Below are 19,514 nucleotides of genomic sequence, written 5' to 3' on the forward strand. Positions count from 1 at the left end.
CTGCATCACACTGGCTGCTCATATTTAGCATACAGTCCACCCGTACCCCTAGATCTTGTTCATACACACTGCGACCCAGAAGTGTATTCCCCATCCAGTATGCGTGTTTCTCATGTTACCCAGATGTAGAATTCTGCACTTAGCCTTGATGAACTGCATCTTGTTCACATCTGCTCACTTTTCCTGCTTGTTCAGATCTCGTTGTATTCTATTTGTATCTTCCAATGTCTTTGCTGCTCCTGCCAATTTGGTGTCATCTGCAAATGACACCCTCATCCAGATCATTTATAAAAATATTGAAAAGTACCAGCCCCAGAACTGTCCTGTGGCACCCCATTGGCCCTCCAATCAGATGAAATGCCACTGACAACCACTCTTTGAGTGTGGTTCTCCAACCAGCTCCCTATCCACCTAACTATTCTAGAGTCCTGTCCACAGTGCTCCAGCTTACCTATCAGAACGTTATGGGGAACCCTGTCAAAGGTTTTACTGAAATCCAGGTAAACAACATCAATGGCATTCCATCTGTGAATTTCTTCCGATCATGGCTAAGTGAATCTCTCCCTCATCTTTAAGACAGTATCATCGGGAAATTTTCTCATTCACACCGTGTGTCCCATTTTAAGTCTTTGCTGCTACTGTAAACGCTTTCCCTAGTCTTCCAAAAATCTGTCACTTCTGTGCTTTGTCTTGCTCTGTGCTGCTTTGAGGCAAAGATCACAAACGGAGTTTTGTTTGTCTTTCGTGATCAGTGTGTCATGGACTATGTGTATAACAAATTCATCTTTCCATTTGTTGTTCAAACACCTTGATATAACAGAGTGAGGTCTGAGCATATTTGTAAGTGTTATTCACATTTTAGGTATCTGTACTGAGTACCCAGCTTACTGGGGGTAAAGGGAAGATGACTGGGGAAGGCACTGGCAAACCACCCCGTAAACATAGTCTGCCTAGGAAACGTCGGGATGTGACATCACCCCATGGGTCAGGAGTGACCCGGTGCATGCATAGGGGACTTTTACCTTACTGTGGTGTAGGTTGCTTGTGACACAATACAGTAGATGTAATGCGTTGCCAGCTATGCCAGGACATGCGACTTAGAAATCCCCTCCCCCAGGTTCTCCAGTTATAAGACGGCCAGCCATGTTGCTTTTGCGGTTTCCGTCCTCATATTACTGTTGGAGCCACTGGCTGATCATGGAGCTTATATCATGGCCACATAATATGTCAGTGAAAAAGCAACTGTAGTGTTACATGTAGATATTTATCCACGTAAATTCTCTTCTTTACCAACTATCTGTGTAGCCATTTTCTGCTATGTTCCCAAGATGAAACAATGATCGTAAAGTCAGCACTGCCTGTTATACATATGCTGTCCAGATGACATAATATATGAAGATAGATCACAATGGGTAACCATTTTAGTCTGTCTGTAGCTGTAGAAAAGAGCAAGAGTCCAGTAGCACCTTCAAAAAGGTAAAGGTAAAGGTTCCCTGTACAAGCACAGGGTCATTCCTGAGCCATGGGGTGATGTCACATCCCGACGTTTCCTAGGCAGACTTTGTTTACAGGGTGGTTTGCCTGTGCCTTCCCCTTTACCCCCAGCAAGCTGGGTACTCATTTTACCACCCTCAGAAGGATGGAAGGCTGAGTCAACCTTGAGCCGGCCACCTGAAGCCAACTTCCGTTGGGATTGAACTCAAGTCGTGAGCAGAGCTTGGACTGCAGTGCTGCAGCTTACTACTCTGCGCCACAGGGCACCTTCAAGGCTAACAAAATTTTTGGCAGGGATTTGAGCTTTCATTAGTCACAGCTCACTTCTTCAGGTAATATATGGAGTAATGCTTTTATATGTACAGATGATGAAATTTGGGAGTATCATTTTTATGTCAAGTAATGCAAATATACAGTTGTAAGAATGCAAACAGTCTTGCACTGAATTGTGGAAGCTGTGGATAATTTCATTTTTTATTTGTTTTCTCTTCTAGCTAGCAGTGAGGTGGTTAGAACACAACTGCCGCTATCAGTACATGGATGAACTTCTCCAATATGTTCGGTTTGGACTTATGGATGTGGATACTTTGCATACTGTAGCCCTTTCTCACCCTCTTATCCAAGCGAGTGAAACTGCCACAGGACTTATCAACGAGGCCTTGGCATACCACCAGAGCATCTATGCGCAGCCAATATGGCAGACCAAAAGGACCAAGCCTCGCTTCCAGTCGGACACCCTGTACATCATTGGTGGGAAGAAACGGGAGATTTGTAAAGTTAAAGAACTCCGATACTTCAATCCTGTGGACCAAGAAAATGTTCACATAGCAGGGATTGCCAACTGGAGTGAACTGGCTCCAATGCCAGTAGGAAGAAGCCACCACTGTGTAGCTGTAATGGGAGACTTTCTCTTTGTAGCAGGAGGAGAAGTTGAGCACGCTACTGGCCGCACTTGTGCAGTACGGACTGCCTGCAGATACGATCCTCGCAATAATTCCTGGGCTGAAATAGCTCCCATGAAGAATTGCCGGGAACATTTTGTGCTGGGTGCTGTGGATGAGTATCTCTATGCAGTAGGTGGTAGAAATGAACTCCGCCAAGTTTTGCCTACAGTTGAGCGCTATTGTCCCAAGAAGAACAAGTGGACATTTGTTCAGTCCTTTGACAGATCTCTTTCCTGTCATGCAGGATCTGTTGTGGATGGACTTCTATGGATATCAGGTAGACAATATTTCACACACAAATTGAGGGACTAACAAAATGTCAAAATATTGTCAGCTGAGTCAGCTTTGGGTAATATATATGGGAAACGTTTGGCCTAGGTTTAATTAGTAGATGATTCATGTTTCAGTAATCAAATCAGGGTAGAGTAATGGCATAGCGCTTAAAAACCGTAAGTATTCAACAGTGTCAGTACAGGATACAGAAAGGAGTAACCAAGGTGCAGCTCGTACATATGGTTGTTTGTATTAGCATATTTGGTCAGAGGGGAAAATGTACTTGGATTTGTATATGTATCCCTGTTGCAAAGGTATTATGTTTTCTGTATGACTCGTATAGTTGATGGGTTTAATAATCTTACAGAGTGATTAGTGCAGGATTTCCTGAGTGGAGGATGGAGGGGGAGCCTTGTTGGAGTTGACCCTGATGTGCCTGCTTTATGGGTGAGAGATCTGCAACACATGGGCATGTGCAGTAGTATGAGTGCCAGTCCAGGGTAAACGCCCCCTTCATTGCTACAGAAGCTGAGTGTCTTCGTGCCGTGATATCCTGGGCATACCAGGAATTGGTTGTCTTTATCCATGATATCCCTGGGATGCCAAAGCCCATTTGAAATTAATTTTGATTCACAGTGATGTCTGAACTGTTTACTAATTGAAATCTTAAATCCAGAAAAATAAATTTGAAGTAGAGGTACTAGCACAATTTACCCATCCCTAATGTACTTATCAGACATAGAATTGTAGGGAATTATTCATATGCAAAACTTGTGAGCCAGTAAGATTTTTCAGGAGACAAAATAGAGGGCTGAAGATGGAAATCTTGGATAGGTCTGTAAGAGGATGCACTGACAATGCCCAAAATATAAACTTGGTTGATTTGACAGAGTTAAATTGGCATAATTTTCCTTTGCAGAATATGTTTTTCGTTTGTGGGTGTCGAACATTTGAGCTTCCATGATGGAATTGCAATCTAGGTTTACTATGCATGATCTTCCCTAACTTTGTATACTGGAGAGTAGTAACAGGAATGTGTCAGAAATATAGTCCGTAGCTGTACTATGCATCTTGGCTGTCCCTTTTCTCTATATGAGCACCTTTGGCTTGCACCACATGGGGCTTTGTAAAATGCTAAATTTCACAAGTTCTGATAGCATTTGATACAGGTTGCTCACAAAGAGCTGCTTATGATTCATGCTTACAATGTGAAGAATTGGAGAAAAATGCCATGAACTAGACCAGAACTTATCCTGTGTGTGTGTGTATGTGTGTGCGCGCGCGCGCGCTCGCATGTACACTAGGGTTGCCAACCTCCAGGTACTAGCTGGAGATCTCCTGCTATTACAATTGATCTCCAGCCGATAGAGATCAGTTCATCTGGAGAAAATGGCCACTTTGGCAATTGGACTCTATGGCATTAAAGTCCCTCCCCAAATCCCACCCTCCTCAGGCTCCGCCCCAAAAACCTCCCGCTGGTGGCAAAGTGGGACCAGGCAACCATAATGTACACATGAGTGCCCCTGTGCATGCACACTCCTCCTACCAAACACAAACACTTCTCCACTTTGAATCATGTCTTCCCAGTTCTGCTGTGCAGTGAAGTTCAAAAATACATTGTTGAGTTGAACGTTGCCCTTAACCAAATGCTGTAAGCTGACAAGTCTCTCATTCACTAAATTTAATAGCAATGTGATATCTTAAGTAGTTTTATGATGCAGAGGCTTCCATTTTATCCTCACTATAACCCTGTCAGGTAGGTCAGGGAATGTATCTCATGTAATATAATCTGTCTGCTAGATTATCACACCACCTACAACTGCCAGTAAAGAGAGACTGAAGCTATGTGCCGTGAGGGGAACGTTCATTATTGGGCCCACTGCATCCCCAGATTAAACCATTCATACCAATATGCTGTGAAAAATTAAATAACAGGGCTGAAACATCTTCTACATGAGGTTGTACCTATAATAAAGATCTTAAGTATGGATTTGAGGATGCCAGATGAAATTAGTGCCAAGTGGGTTTCACAATTAGCTATTTATTTATTTATTGAACAGTGTACTGAGTTGATGTGAGGAAGCCTTATGTTACCCAAAGTAGAAATAGTTAATGCTTTACCATCAGAGTTCAGAAAGAAATGGCAACATCTTTAGGAAAGGATTCTCTCAGTAGAACTGTAAAATATTATTTCCAGAGACTGAATGCCAGGTTAATGTCCTACATAAGAAAAGCAGTACTTTGTTGAATCACTGATCCATTTAGCCCAGTATTCTGCCTCCGGCACTATGGAATTCTTTAACTTAGAATACTCCATTATTTATGCCAGTATTAGATAATTTAGACAGCAATCAGCAAACTGGACATTTTAGAATCATTTGCTGACACATTTCTATACTTCTGTATTTTAAAGTCTGTATTTACAGGTTGCTTGGCTAGAAGACTATTATAGATTTTATTCTGAAATGCATCCTAAAATGTATAGTGATATTATGATACTCTTCCTCCTTTGGGAAGCAGCACAGATAAATCAATTGCCTTTTGATCGTCCCATTTTATGATGGAAAACATCGCTTTAAACTTTTCTCTCTTTTTCCTGGAAACATTTTATTTACTTCCATTCTTTGTCTGAAATATTCTTAAAGTAGTGTATGTGGGAGCATTATGGGCTTGTTGGATTTAAATTTTGGTAGGATTTTTATTTTTTCTAAAGAAAAAAAATTGAAACCTCTACTTCTAGCACTTCAAAGTTAGGATAAACTTGGTTTTGAAAATGGATGCCGATACGGAATGGTATACTTAATGGCAGATGAATCTATAGAAAGCTGTTAAGATGCAGATTATCCCCCTGGGGAAAAGTGGAGGATGGGGAAGACAGGAAGAGAGATCAAAACTGCCAATCTATAAAGTATACTTGTTGGCAGGGAAGGCAGGGAATCTCTCTGCGAAACGCCGTGATTGCAGGGGGCAGCGTAACAGCATGTAGCAACCTAAACCTAAGAGCAGACAAATCAGCTTGATGACTTTCAAAGCCAAGAATACTGCTGGAGGCAAGGGGATCTGATCTAGGGGAGGTGGGGGAAATTAAAACATATAGAGACTGTTATTAATTTCACATCTATTTTTGTGTAGTCAAATCTGTATGCAAATCCAAAGCATCTCATTTTGGCAGATGAATCTTAAAAAAACAAAAACACAAAAAAACGAGGCGCAGGATGCAAAAGGAATGCGTGTGCATGAATGGAAAACAAAACCCACGGAGGAAAAGTAGCTCTGTTACCACTGCCCTCACGAGTGTGAGTTTTTGTAATTCTCATCCAAGCAGTTTATGGGCCCAATCTGCAAGAAAGGTCTCTTGCACAAAACATGTGTTGCATAGTCTTTTTCTCATTTGTGGGTTGTGTAGAAGGGATTTTGATAGAGGTTGTCCCTGTCTGATAGAGCAAAAGAATACAATTTTACTCCGTATATACAGTGTACACTTCTTTCACCACCAGTATTGTCTCCTGGGCTGGCTTCTCTGACTCCTGAACTCTCTTTTCACGGATTCCTCACCCTTCTTTCAAGAAGTTTGTCATGGTCAAAGAGAACCTCAAAAAATAAATCCAGGTGTAGTCTCATGCAAGACATTGCACCTCTCCTCCACCAATCCTGAATAGAAAGTGGCCCTACACGAGTGGTTAAGAGCAGTGTTTTGGAACGGTGGACTCCGATCTGGAGAACCGGGTTTAATGCCCCACTCCTCCACATGAGCGGCGGTCACTAATCTGGTGAACCGGGTTGGTTTCCCCACTTCTACTCATGAAGCCAGCTGTGTGACCTTGGGCTAGTCACAGCTCCCTCAGCCCCACCTACCTCACAGGGTGTCTGTTGTGGGGAGGGGAGGTGATCGTAAGTCGATTTGAGTCTTCCTTAAGTGGTAGAGAAAGTCGGCATATAAAAACCAACTCGTCTTCCCCCCAGAATTTTTTTAAATGTTCTTTTGTTTTCCTTTGATACAACCACTTTACAGCCCATCATTGCTAAATACTGCAACGGTTCGTATTTTGTAAGCAGAGTTTGCTTCCAGAGAGCGGTGACTGTCAGGGTCAAGAAAGTAGGGAAAGCCTGTGTGTGCGTGTGACTTCTGTACCTGCTTTAATATTTCGAACACGTGAAACAATGTTTGGATAGCCAGCCGTTCCCTCCCTTTCACAATCACTCCCTCTCCCCTATATCTTGGTCCTTGCTTAATAATAGATCAAGAAGATCTCTCTCTTTTTAGAGGCTCCTCACTTTTGCTCCTTCATCTCTTCCCCCTTGCATATTAATGGTATGTGATAAAAGTATAAAGCTGCTGCTGCTGCTGCTCCTCCTCGGAGCCTGTCATGACTCTGTCCCTCCTTTGCCCAGCAGGGTGGTCATCTCTTTCCCCCCCTTTTTGCTGTTTTGAATGCTGTCGTAGTCCTTCGAGCAATGCTGTATGCTGGGAAACGGTACCATAGAATTGTACCCAATACATGTAGGTGATGGATAGCAGGAAAAAGCTCAATAATTCTGTAGACTATAGGCCTCTTAAACTGGATCCCGAAGAGGAAAATTATCTGTTACCTTTAGCAGTGCTTAACAAATTTATTTGGTTGAGCAGTGCTCAACGAATGCTGTGAACATAATGTGACGTCTTAAAAACTCAACCAGCGATGGGCAAAGGGAATAACTTAACACTTTAGCAGTTAACGTAATACATCTTGAATCACAGTTTAGGGTAAGCCTTTTCTCTTTCGGACGGATGACCCACGAGCATTTGTGGCATAATAACGCTTTGATTACTTCTACTGCCTGGTTCTGGTGAACTATAGCTTGCATAATTTGCTTTGAGGGTTTGGATTCAGGCAATCCTATATTAGCACAGAGGTTTGAGCTCTGACTTTGACGTACCTTTTCAGACTGAAAAGAATATGGTTTCTATTTCCTGGTGGTGGTATAAATCTCTTGACTATATTTTTAATTTTTCCCTAGGTGAATAAGAAATCTAGAAAGTATCACTTGAAACGTGTGATTGCTGTATGGATTATATAACATTGAAGAATGTACAAATGTTTCCTAAGTGGTAGATAATTTGCTTCATCAAGTGCGTTTCATACTCATGTAACCTTGTAAATATTTATTATAGGAGGAGTAACAAATACAGCACAATATCAGAACAGGCTAATGGTGTATGATCCCACACAAGTAAGTTTTCACCCTGCAGGTATTTGTATAAAATTATTTGATAAGAGGTACCATTAAACTATTCTGTAGTTAAACCTCATCTGTCACTTTATGCACAACCATGTTCCATGTTAATGAATTGGGGTGCCGCAGTATCCACTTAAGGTTTTCTCCTCTCTCATTTCCATGCAGTTTACCAGGCAGACTAAGAAAGCTCTGGATCACAAGTAACTTCCATAGTATTAAGAAGCATTTATACCCCACTTTTACATAAGAACGGCCATGCTGGATCAGACCAAGGTCCATAGAGTCCAGCAGTCTGTTCACACAGTGGCCAACCACAAACAAGATGACTGCAGCATTATTATTCTGTCTGTGTTCCAAAGCACCTAATAGGCATGCTCCTCTGATCCTGGAGAGAATAGGTATGCATCTTGACTAGTATCCATTTTTACTAGTAGCCATGAATAGCCCTCTCCTCCATGAACATGTCCACTCCCCTCTTAAAGCCTTCCAAGTTGGCAGCCATCACCACATCCTGGGGCAGGGAGTTCCACAATTTAACTATGTGTTGTGTGAAGAATTACTTCCTGCTATCTGTTTTCTCCATCAAAGGGGCTTACATTATTCTCCCCTTTCTTAACAGCAACCCCATTAAGCAGCTTAGGCAGAGAGTGAGTGACTGGCCCAAGGTCATCTAGGGCAGAGTGGGGATTGAGACCTGAGTCTCCCAGATCCTAACCCAATAGTCTAAACAGAAGATCACCGCAGATTAGCTGTACTGCCTGCGTGTGTAAGGAGCAATTACAAACACTTGAAGGGAGAGTGGGACTATACCTTCTCTGAAACACCTGACCTCCCACAAAGACCACTGCATTTCTTTTTCTCCCTGTGGATTGATAGCGATTCATAATTACCGTTTCAGTAATCTCATCGTCTCAGTTGAAAGTCATAGAAAAGATAGTATATTCTAATGTTTTCTGTAACATGACAAAGGGCTTAGTGCAGAGTGAGCCAAGTGTCATTTTCTTTCTTTTCTTTTTTTTTGGGTAGGAGTTAAATACCGTATTTTTCTGTGTATAAAATGTTTTTTTTTCTAAAAAAAAAATTAGTAAAAACTTGGGGGTCATCTTATACACGGAAAAATATGGGCTGGGAAGAGCCTGGTTGCCCTGGCTGGCCGGCGTCTAGCCTTCCGGTGGGCCCCGCTGTCTTCCCCACCCGTATTTTTCTGTGTATGAGACGCCACCATGTATGACAACCCCTGATTTCTTAATTTTGGGTTAAAAAAATAGGGGTTGTCTTATACATGGGGGACGTCTTATACACGGAAAAATACGGTACTGTGCTCTCCTGTTTGAGGTTCAGCAGCTGTACCCTTCAAATTCAGATCCCTTCTCGATATCGTAACCACTGTTAGGCCAAAGCCCAATTCACAAACGGTTAAAAGTAGTGTGTGTGTGTGTTAGCATTCTTCAAATGAGGTCCGCTTCGTGTTTGTACACACACGCTTTTTAAAAATTCTGCTGGCATTGTATACGGTGGGCACTGGAAGAACCTCACATCTGCTTGTGCCTTGCACAGAATCTCAATAACTCTATCATTTGGTGCTGGTGCCTGTTTTCTGCGCTAGGCCTTTGTGGAGTGCTGATAATGCCTACCATCTGCCACCGAGCACACAGCTACCTGCCAACAGGCAGGCTGGGGTGACCTCTGCTTCTCCACTGCTGATTAGTATTCACACGCTGGCTTATTAGGAATGACCCCACCAGGCCCCTCTGTTTCTTTGCCTTTGCGGTGCTTGGCGGCTTACCTGGCAGTCACTGCTGTGGAGGAAGCTAAGATATAATCAGGGGATGCAGGCAGGCTTTGCAAAGCAGATGGTGTCGATACTTCTGTGTCAAGGGACTGGACTGCTAATGCAAATATTAATTCCTTCTAGTCAAATACTACACAGTTATAATAGATAGCTATACATTATGGGGGCTACACAGAGCAGTCGGGTGTTTTTTACTTCTGCCATTTCACGCTTACCGTTCTCCATTCCTCAAATAGTACACCCGAAGTATCTTGCCTCTGCTTTAAGCTGATTCTCAGTATCATTTACTCACTTTTATGGGGAAATAAAATTATGGATACAACAAAGATTGAATTTCAATTTAATTTTACCTATTATATGTGTGTGTGTGTTAAGTGCCGTCAAGTCGCTTCCGATTCATGGCGACCCTATGAATGAAATTCCTCCATTATTATATACCTATTATTATATACCTATTATATAGGGAGCAACAATTACTATTTTTAAATGATGTTTTATTGTTATGGATAATGGTTCTTGTAAGCCACTTTGCGCTTCAGTTAAAGGGGAGGTGGGGGTTGGATCCCACCCCAGATCTACAAATACTTTCCATCGAGAATGGGACTTCCTCACCTCCCCCCTAATGCTGCAGTCCCAAATGGCCCCCAAATGCTGATCCTGCAGGAGCAGAATGAAGGAGGAATCAGAGGTTTGCCATGGGAGAGGAAAATTTGTGAAAACTACAGAAAGCAAAAAATTTCCTCAGGGGCAATCCCCTATACATAATAAAATGTGTTAAATTCTCTCCCCCCCACCTTGTGCATGCAGAATAAATGGCTAAGCCGCAGCCCCATGTTGCAGAGGAGAGTGTACCATTCCATCGCTGCTGTTCAAAGGAAGCTGTATGTTTTAGGCGGCAACGACCTGGACTATAACAACGATCGCATTCTTGTACGACACATAGACGCCTACAATATAGATAGTGACCAGTGGACTCGCTGTAGCTTCAGTATGTTAACAGGCAAGTAATGATAATCTTAGCCATCAGTTCAGTTTGTCCACTTGAAGGAGGGATGATCGTGCTCACGTTCCCTTTTTAGGCAGCAGCCTAAAGCCTAACCCTTCACAGCCAATTCTATGTGCAGCATTTTCCATTAAGCAAATCCCAACCTCCAGTGGTAAGGGAGGTTAATCTGAACACCGATGTGGCCTTTTTTTTTCTTTTAGGCCAAAATGAATCTGGAGTTGCTGTCCACAATGGCAGAATATATTTAGTTGGTGGCTACTCCATTTGGACAAATGAGCCTCTGGGATGTATCCAGGTGAGTGACTTAAGCTACTTTTTGAAATCTCTCCAAACGATTTACAAGGTTATCTTTTACTGGGCAGCTGTTCAAACTGAGACAATGGTTTTAGATGGGGAAGAGAGGTTTTTTAATATTATTTACGTTATTTATAGTTCGCTTTTCTTGCAGCATTTATAGTCCACCTTTCTCAAGGGAGATTACACAGAGTGAGTCACTGCAATCAACAAAAAGGGACAATAAACCATGCGTTAGGATTGTAGAAATCTGGAAACCACCAGAAAGAACTGAAACATAGCATAAGTATAAACGTAACACATTAGGCAGTACAAAAATTGCATAATAGGATCCTACTTACATTAAGCTATACACAGCAGTATAGGCCACGCTATAGTATAGACCATACTTTAGATGCTTTAGTATAGACCATAGTATAGACCATAGCTTTAAAACCAGCTGTGGCTGGTTTTAAAGGAAATGGGTGTGCCACTACATCTGATCGTTTTGATGCGCAACCTGTACTCTGGACAAGAGGCCACAGTTAGAACAGAATATGGAGAAACGGAATGGTTTCCAATTGGCAAAGGTGTCAGACAAGGATTTATTTTATCTTTCTATCTCTTCAATCTATATGCAGAACATATAATTAGGAAAGCTGGATTAGATTTAGATGAAGGTGGAGTGAAAATTGGAGGGAGGAACATTAATAATTTGAGATATGCTGATGACACTACATTATTGGCAGAAAATAGTGAAGATTTGAAATGACTACTGCTGAAAGTTAAAAGAGAAAGTGCCAAAGCAGGACTACAGCTGAACATCAAGAAAACAAAAGTAATGACTACAGGAGAATTACACAACTTTAAGGTTGACAATGAGGAAATTGAAATTGTTGAAGACTTTCTATTCCTTGGCTCCACCATCAACCAAAAGGGAGACTGCAGCCAAGAAATCAGAAGGAGATTGAGACTGGGAAGGGCAGCCATGAAGGAGCTGGAAAAGATTTTGAAGTGTAAGGATGTGTCACTGGCCACCAAGACTAGATTAATTCATGCCATCGTATTCCCTATTACTATGTATGGGCGTGAAAGCTGGACAGTGAAGAAAGCTGATAGGAAGAAAATAGATTCCTTTGAAATGTGGTGTTGGAGGAGTGTTACAGATTCCGTGGACTTCCAAAAAAAACAAATCAGTGGGTTATAGATTTGAGTAAGGATACATAGAACTGAATATCACTGATGACAACCAACCCCAAAACTATGAATGATTTGTCCTAAGGGCTTTACATAGAAATTGAAGGCATGGGGGATAGAATTGTGCCCTGTGAAACCCCACAAGATAGGTCATAAACCGATGACAACTGGTTTCAAATAGCAACTCTTTGGGTCCAATCCATGAGGAACTGTTTGAACCAGTTAAACGCACATCCCCTAATACCTACTTCTGCCTCCAGGTGCCTCAAGAGGATGGCATGATCAAAAGCTGTACTGGATCAAAGACTGAAGATAAATTCAATAAGAGCAACAGAGATTTGGCCTTTGTCTACACTCAGACAGAGGTCATCAACTAAAGCTAGCTTGGCCTGAAGATGGACTGAAAAGGGTCTAGAGCAGATGAGTTATCCAAGAAGAGTTGGAGTTGGTTCCCTACTGCTCTCTCAATAATTTTGCCCGGAAAGTGTAGATTAGAGACTGGGTGATAATTTGCCACATTTTCTCTGTAGGAATGGTTTTTAAATTAATGGACAGATAACTGCCACTTTGAGTGTCTTAGGAAAGGTGCCCTGAGTTAGTGACTGGTTTATAATAGATTCTAAGGGTTTGTTGAGGTGCTCCTTGTATGATTTTATCAGCCAGGATGGGCAAGGGTCCAAGCCCTTCACAGATCCCAGGATCTTGTCCATATCCGTCATGGAAACTGGGTCAAAGTGATCCATAAATCAGGCCTTTCTTCTGATGTACCTGTTACAACTAACATCCAGTTTAGAGTATATTCTTCATATTTTATCAGCAAAATACTTGGCAAAAGTATCACATCTAATTGTCCCTGGGACAGTAAAGCCTCAGTTGTAGGCATCAGTACCTACATCAGATGGTGAACTATCTGGGATGGATGTGAGCTAGCTGATGCTATAACAGTGGAGAAGCTGCTCATTCTCCGCTCAGACTCCGATCCAGTTGTCTCCTATGGAGTGTCACTCTTTGCCTTAGCAGCCAAGAAAATCTGGGCAAAAGCTGTTTTTAATCAGGGTGTTTAATGCATTTAATTACTAGTCTTTTTTTGGTCAGACTGTTTGAATGTTACTATTTATGATTAGGTTTTGTATGACAGATTGTGATGGCCTTTGGCCACAAACAATAAACTTTTATCGTATCGTATAGCTGTTTCGAGACTATTGATAAAAATCTTAGTTTAAGAAATGTTTGTCTGTTCTGTGGGATTCTGCACTGGCGCGTAAACATTCAGCACACAGCCCGGATAACCTACAAGAACCATTCAACACACTGTTGATGCTAAATCAGTAAGTCAAGCAGAGAACACAGAGGAGCACAGCAGGCTAGTAGTAGCTGGCCAGTGCTGTTAATGTAGATGAAGACTTGGGCAGGAATGCATTAGGACCCGTTTCACATAATGGTAATGCATACTTAAATAGTTACAATGATTACTTTTCCGTAGGCTCCATGTCAGCCTTCATATACTGAATTGTCAAAGTTGGAATTCTAACACCGCTAAAAAGCTTTCTCTGTGGTTTTGAGAGGAAGAACGTCATTCTTTTCTGGAACAGATTTCTTGAGAAGGTGCAGTGAAGTGGTGCAGTATTCATATACTTGCATGTGTGCAAGTTACTAGTTGCATAGATGCAAGTTGGGGAACACTACGGCGACCCATATTTCTACCGAGGTTTTTGCTGCACTTTTGCACAGAGCAATACAGGCAGGGGTCACTGCTTTCGCCAAGACTGGCACTTGCACAGCTGGATCACAGCCTTTGGCTCCAGCACTTTCACTGCTTCAGCTCTCCCCTCCAAATTTAATTCAGAAAGTGCCCACATTCTCTGCCCTCCCCAAGGCTTTCCGTAAACATTAGACGCTGTCGCTTGCCCGGCATCTGTAGGCAAAGGATGATTTTTTTGTGCTGCCGGCAGAAGCTCCTCAGTAGCCCAGCCATCTTCAGCGGTGCGTTTTTTTTCTTCCACTTTACGTTTTCTCAGCAGGGTTTTAAAAATTTGCCTGTCTTCTGAGCTCTTCACCACTTGGCTCATATAACCCATTTCAGATTATGCAACAAAAGGATGAAGTCCTTAAGTCACCGTGGAACAATTCTGTGTCTGGTAATCATGCTCCCCTCCCTCAATAAGTAGTTTGTTTTTTTACATCAGATTTTTTTTTTAAAGGGTAGACATGAAGCTGATTTACTGGAAGTTTGCTTTTGAATGATTAATTCTAGTTTATTATTTTATCAGTGGCATGAAAAGCCTTGTAATGAGAATATTACAGATGTTATGCAAACCAAGCGTTTCTTTACTGAGCTGTAGACTGCTCTGATGTTTAATTTTCTCCTCAGCTGCCTCATAATGGCTTTAGGTAGAAATGAGAGAAGGATGGTCACTGGCTACTTATTGGGCAAAATATTTCCACATCAGTTTATATATTTAATTACAATATTTATAGATCCTTTTGACATAATATTTAAGGCCATGTACAACTGTTTAAACATACAGTCTACGGAGGACAACCCTAAGGGAAGGAACCCAGAACAGGGTATCACTGCTGGATCTCAAGGCTTCAATATCTTGATATTTTTTTAAATTTCTTACAGTACCCCACAACCATAACTCCTTAGTTCAAAACTAGCTCCTTAGTTTGGTCTCAGGAATGAACCAGTAATAAGATCCAATGTTTCCGAGGTCCGCAGCATTCCCACCCACCCCCACTAAGCGGAAGTTTCTGAACGAAATAGAGTAAGCACGCATCTTAATTGTTTCTTTGGATACAGATGTTTCCAAAGCTAACAGAAAAGAAGCTTTCATCATCAGGCACAGTTTAAAAATTAAAATATCTAGCTTGCCTTTCAAACATTTCGCCCTTTTAAATAACCGTAACGTAAGAGGTAAAGTCCTAAAACAGCAACAATGAAAAATAAAAGAATATCAAGTATGCCAACATTGGCAGCAAAAAAGAAGAAAACATTGCCAGAATAGAGCCCAAATTATTCAGAACACCACACAATTGCCCACATAATAAAGACATCACAGCAGTGTAAGGAATCTGCTATCATAGCACTAGGTCTACCCACCCAGTACCTCTGAACTTTTCATTTATTTTATAATGCTGCGAACATGTCTCAAGGAACTCCAGCCTGCATTTACTGTGAATCACTCAACAGACCTCCTGCAGCTTCAGCAGAATGTCTCAAGAGGCACTAAATGACACTTGCAGCACAGTGAGGCAACAGAAAGCTGAGGTGGTCGAATGGCCTCTTGCTCCTTCCACATTGGTACAACTCCGTACAGACAGAAAGCAAACAAGAAGGGGTTCCTTCTATCTGGAATGGACCTTCCTTTTAAAATACAATAACTGATGCATGAGACTGTGATGGGGGTGGTGGGTGGTGGAGAGACTCTTCTAGAAGCTGAGTCCTTGAAGTACTATTTGCCCTAAAGGGGGAAGCGAGAGTCTGGAGGCTGCTTTGCCTTTTGTAACTGCGGGAATTTTTAGCTAGAAGAAACACGAGCCCGACACACATACCACTTGCAGGCTGAAGTGATGTCGTCGGTTCTACCAGGCCTGAGTGAAACAGTGGGCTGTAGCGCAGCCATCGATTCTCGCATAGCTGCACCTTGTAGGGTTCTGAATACTACCAGCGTTTTATTCAGTGTTTCACGTAACATGGATTGTATGGAATTGATAAACCGGCTGATCCCCAATGAAGAAAACTGCCTCTCCCTTGGCATTACAAAGTGCTATTACCACTTGCTCCTGATAAAATGTTGTGGCTCTCACCCACTTTTTTATTTTATTTTGGCCCTCATAGGTGCTGGATGTTAGCAGGGAAGGAAAAGAAGAAGTTTTCTACGGGCCCACCTTGCCTTTTGCTTCAAATGGGATAGCAGCGTGCTTCCTTCCGGCTCCCTACTCCACGTGCCCAAACCTGCAACCTTTGCAAGTGCCTCATCACAAGATCGGTACTGTGTGATAAAAGGGACATGGCTGACAAGAGAACACCCTCCGTTTTGGCCTGAATTTCAACTTCAAACCAACCAAAGGAAAGAATAATGCAGAATTCTTCCTTGTATTACATTGAGGAGGAGGAGGAAGAAAGTAAAAACACTAACCAAAAAAGACTGAACTGTAACAGTGAAGCCTGTCTCTCCCCCTCAACTAATACTTCCGAGGGAGACAATTATCCAAGTATTCTAGGAACATTTACACAGCTTCACAAAAAATCAAAAGCACACAAGGTTGGAAGAGACCACAAGGGCCAACCCCCTGCTTGTCTGGACAGGATGCTGTCACATCTCTCCATTTCCAAAGTGCTTTGCAAAAATACAATATGTTGTAGGATAGTAAGAACAAGACAATGCTACATATTCAATTTAATGTCTTTGGAAAAAGGGATGCTAAATTCAGATTCACTTCCACAATTTGTTGAGACTAGTGTTATAAATTGTGAAGGGAACCTAGCACTAACAAGCTTTTAATTGACAGTATATTAAAAAAAAAAAACATGAACAGTCTGCTTCTGCCTTTCTAGGACAAGGCTTCTCAAACTCTGGGGTACAACTAAAGGGAGAGTGGATTCCCTAAAAGGCATGGAAATACTTGACATTTCGTGTTTGTTGACTATAGGCTTTGGTGAATCAAAAATCTTGAAAATGTGATCTCCGTCTAGTTTCAGCGTTTCTTGTCTGCAGCTGTGAAATTAGGTGCTTTTCTAGCTTCTGAACAACTTGGTGTTCCTCCCTTTTGCCTCACAGGAGAGACAAGGTTGGCTGGAATCAAACTTCATGTTGTTGCTGGACCTAGAACAGGCAGTTATGTGGAGCTGTTCACGGAAGGAACTGGGGACACAGGTGGAAGGAGTTCAAAAGGCAAACCTTTGTGAAGACTTTGTAAAGTCTCATTTTAAAGTGGTCAAGATTAATGTCTGCATGTTGCAAAGATAGAATCAGAATATGCTTTACTTTCTTATGCATAACAAAGCTGATTGGCAATCACAGGGCAGAGTGCCTAGGGCTTTTCACTGAACCATAAATTACTCATCCAAGGTATAACATTCATTGGGCAAAAGCTGTGAAGAAAAACAGAATGACATCTGAACGGTTCGCCATTTCAAGTAATGGGACTTGTAACTTACAATGATAACTTATGGGACATAATGTAGAAGTGTTTGCAACATCTAACATTTTTTCAGAGATTTGTGATGAAATGCTAAATTTGATCATTGTCCTGAAGCGTCATTCAAGCATTCTGTCCTTGACAGTTTTCACTGGTTCTGAATATCCCTTTGCACTTGCCCCAAGAAATTTATGGAACACTCCTGAATCTTACCTTTGTGAAAGAAAATGGAGGGCAGTATTTTCAGCCATCCATCTTAATTGTTTTAGATTTCTGTTGCTGGAAGTCTCGTGCTTACAGAGGAGCTTTGGTATCCAATACCTTCCAATGAGTAGGAGTAAGTTGACAAGCAGAGCCACTGAGAGAGCAATTAACAGGAATGTGTTCAAAATAACGCAAGTAGACTTAACAAGAAATTTCTAAATGTAAGGTTCACTGGAGAATTTTGGCAGGGGCAGCTGCCCTGCCTGCCAGGTTTATAAGAAGAAGAATCTATCTGGAATAATCTAGTAAGCCACATGGGTCCAAGAGCCCTGTCGAATCCCTTATGACAAGGCCTTTAGTCCAGAATCTTGTTTCCCGCAGTGGGCAGCCAGGTGCCCCAAACACTCCAAAAAGGAAATACTTTTAACAAAAAGTATTCAGTGGCATACTGCCTGAGCTTGGGAGGAGGGGGAATGCTCCTTTAGCCATTGATAGATGTTGTCCATTAATTTGTCTAGTCTCTTTTTAACCATTTAAGCTAGTGGCCATGGCTACTTCCTGTGACAGTGAATTCTATGTACTGTGTTGTAATAGTATTTTATCCTGTCTGTCTTGCATGTACTGCCTACCAACTTCATTGGATTCTAGCATTGTGGGACAAGGAAAAGGTTGTCCTCTCTTCCCATATCTTGCATAGTTTTATAAGCCTCTATCACATTCCTCTTACTTCTAAACTAAAATGTTCCAAATTCTACAATATCACTTTTGTGGTTAGATGATCAGAGATCTACAGAGCTGTTCCTATTGTGGCTGGACAATGGATATCATACTGGTAGTTTTATACTCACTTTCCCAATAATCCCTAACACATGAAGGTGTTGCCTTTTCCCACTGCGGTTGCATACTGAGTTAATGTTTTCATTGAGGTATCCATCATATCCCCAAGATGTGTTTTCTGGCTAGTCACCTCCATTTCCCATTCTATTGTTCCCTCATGCAGGTTGGAGAAACCTTTTTTTAAACTCTTTGCAGTTCACTTCAGTTTTCACAATCCTGAATAATTTGGGGTCATCTGTGGGCGTCTTCCTTGGTGAAGATCAATGTGAAGAATTCACTGACATTCTCAAATTCATTTAGATTCTCTGTAACCTCATATACTCCTTAACTGTGACAGCCTCCTTCCCTGGTTTCCTATTTTTTGAGTATTTAATGATGCTGGTTTGGATACAGTAGAGCCCAAGAACAGCATTTTGGGATGCAATAAGTGTCACCCTGAACTGCAGAAATGGTGTTAGATCTAAAACATTGTTTGATTTGCATGCTTTTAGAAACATTCTCAGGGTGTATGTGTGTGTTTTCTTTTGCTTGCCTTATTGTCAGGTTACATTTGTTTTGCCATCTGGACAAGACTAGGAAACTTTCTTGCCTGTTATAACTTTGAACTAGCATCCTCTTGGACATGCTCATCTCTTCTCTAAAGTCTGACATACCGTATATACTCGGGTATAAGCCGACCCGAGTATAAGCCGACCCCCCAAATTTGAGGCCAGAAAAGGGAATTTCTTATTGACCCGCGTATAAGCCGAGGGTCAATAAGAAATTCCCTTTACCGGCAATGCTGCACTCTAAAATGCCGGCAGCCATTTTAGAGCGCAGGGCCCCTGCCCCAGGTCGCCCTCCCGCCGGCCTCCCAGGCCCTCCCACCCCACCCCACCCCCAGTGCCATCCAAGGGGGGAGGGGGAAGAGCCCCTGAACCCCCTACTTACCGGGAGACGCGGCGAATCGGCGGCGTGGCCTTCCTGGGCCGGCAGGAGGCCTTTCCAGGCCCCTGCCGACCGGAGGAAGGCGCTTGGGCGCGTGGGTGGCGGCGGCGCAGCCGGCAGGGGCCTCCTGCCGGCCCAGGAAGGTCCCTGCCGGCAGAAGAAAGGCGCCCAGGCGCCTGGGCGGTGGCGGAGCAGCCGGCAGAGA

At 42.3% G+C, this 19,514-nt stretch overlaps 1 protein-coding gene across 3 annotated transcripts in view; it reads left to right on the plus strand.

Annotated features, from left to right (window-relative positions):
* The window catches only part of KLHL32 (kelch like family member 32), a 76,963-nt gene extending 60,746 nt beyond the window's left edge, over positions 1-16,217 (plus strand). For 2 of the 3 annotated variants that reach the window (XM_056856705.1, XM_056856706.1), the window contains 5 exons: positions 1,989-2,715; positions 7,864-7,922; positions 10,528-10,720; positions 10,927-11,021; positions 16,038-16,217. In XM_056856705.1, the coding sequence (XP_056712683.1) occupies positions 1,989-2,715; positions 7,864-7,922; positions 10,528-10,720; positions 10,927-11,021; positions 16,038-16,199 (1,236 nt within the window). In that variant the 3' untranslated portion in view covers positions 16,200-16,217. The remainder of the gene's footprint in view (positions 1-1,988; positions 2,716-7,863; positions 7,923-10,527; positions 10,721-10,926; positions 11,022-16,037) is intronic. The other variant, XM_056856707.1, reaches the window with a different exon arrangement.
* Positions 16,218-19,514: the final 3,297 nt, after the last annotated feature.

The sequence above is a fragment of the Euleptes europaea genome, chromosome 10 (assembly GCF_029931775.1).
Source record: "Euleptes europaea isolate rEulEur1 chromosome 10, rEulEur1.hap1, whole genome shotgun sequence".
Classification (NCBI taxonomy): domain Eukaryota; kingdom Metazoa; phylum Chordata; class Lepidosauria; order Squamata; family Sphaerodactylidae; genus Euleptes; species Euleptes europaea.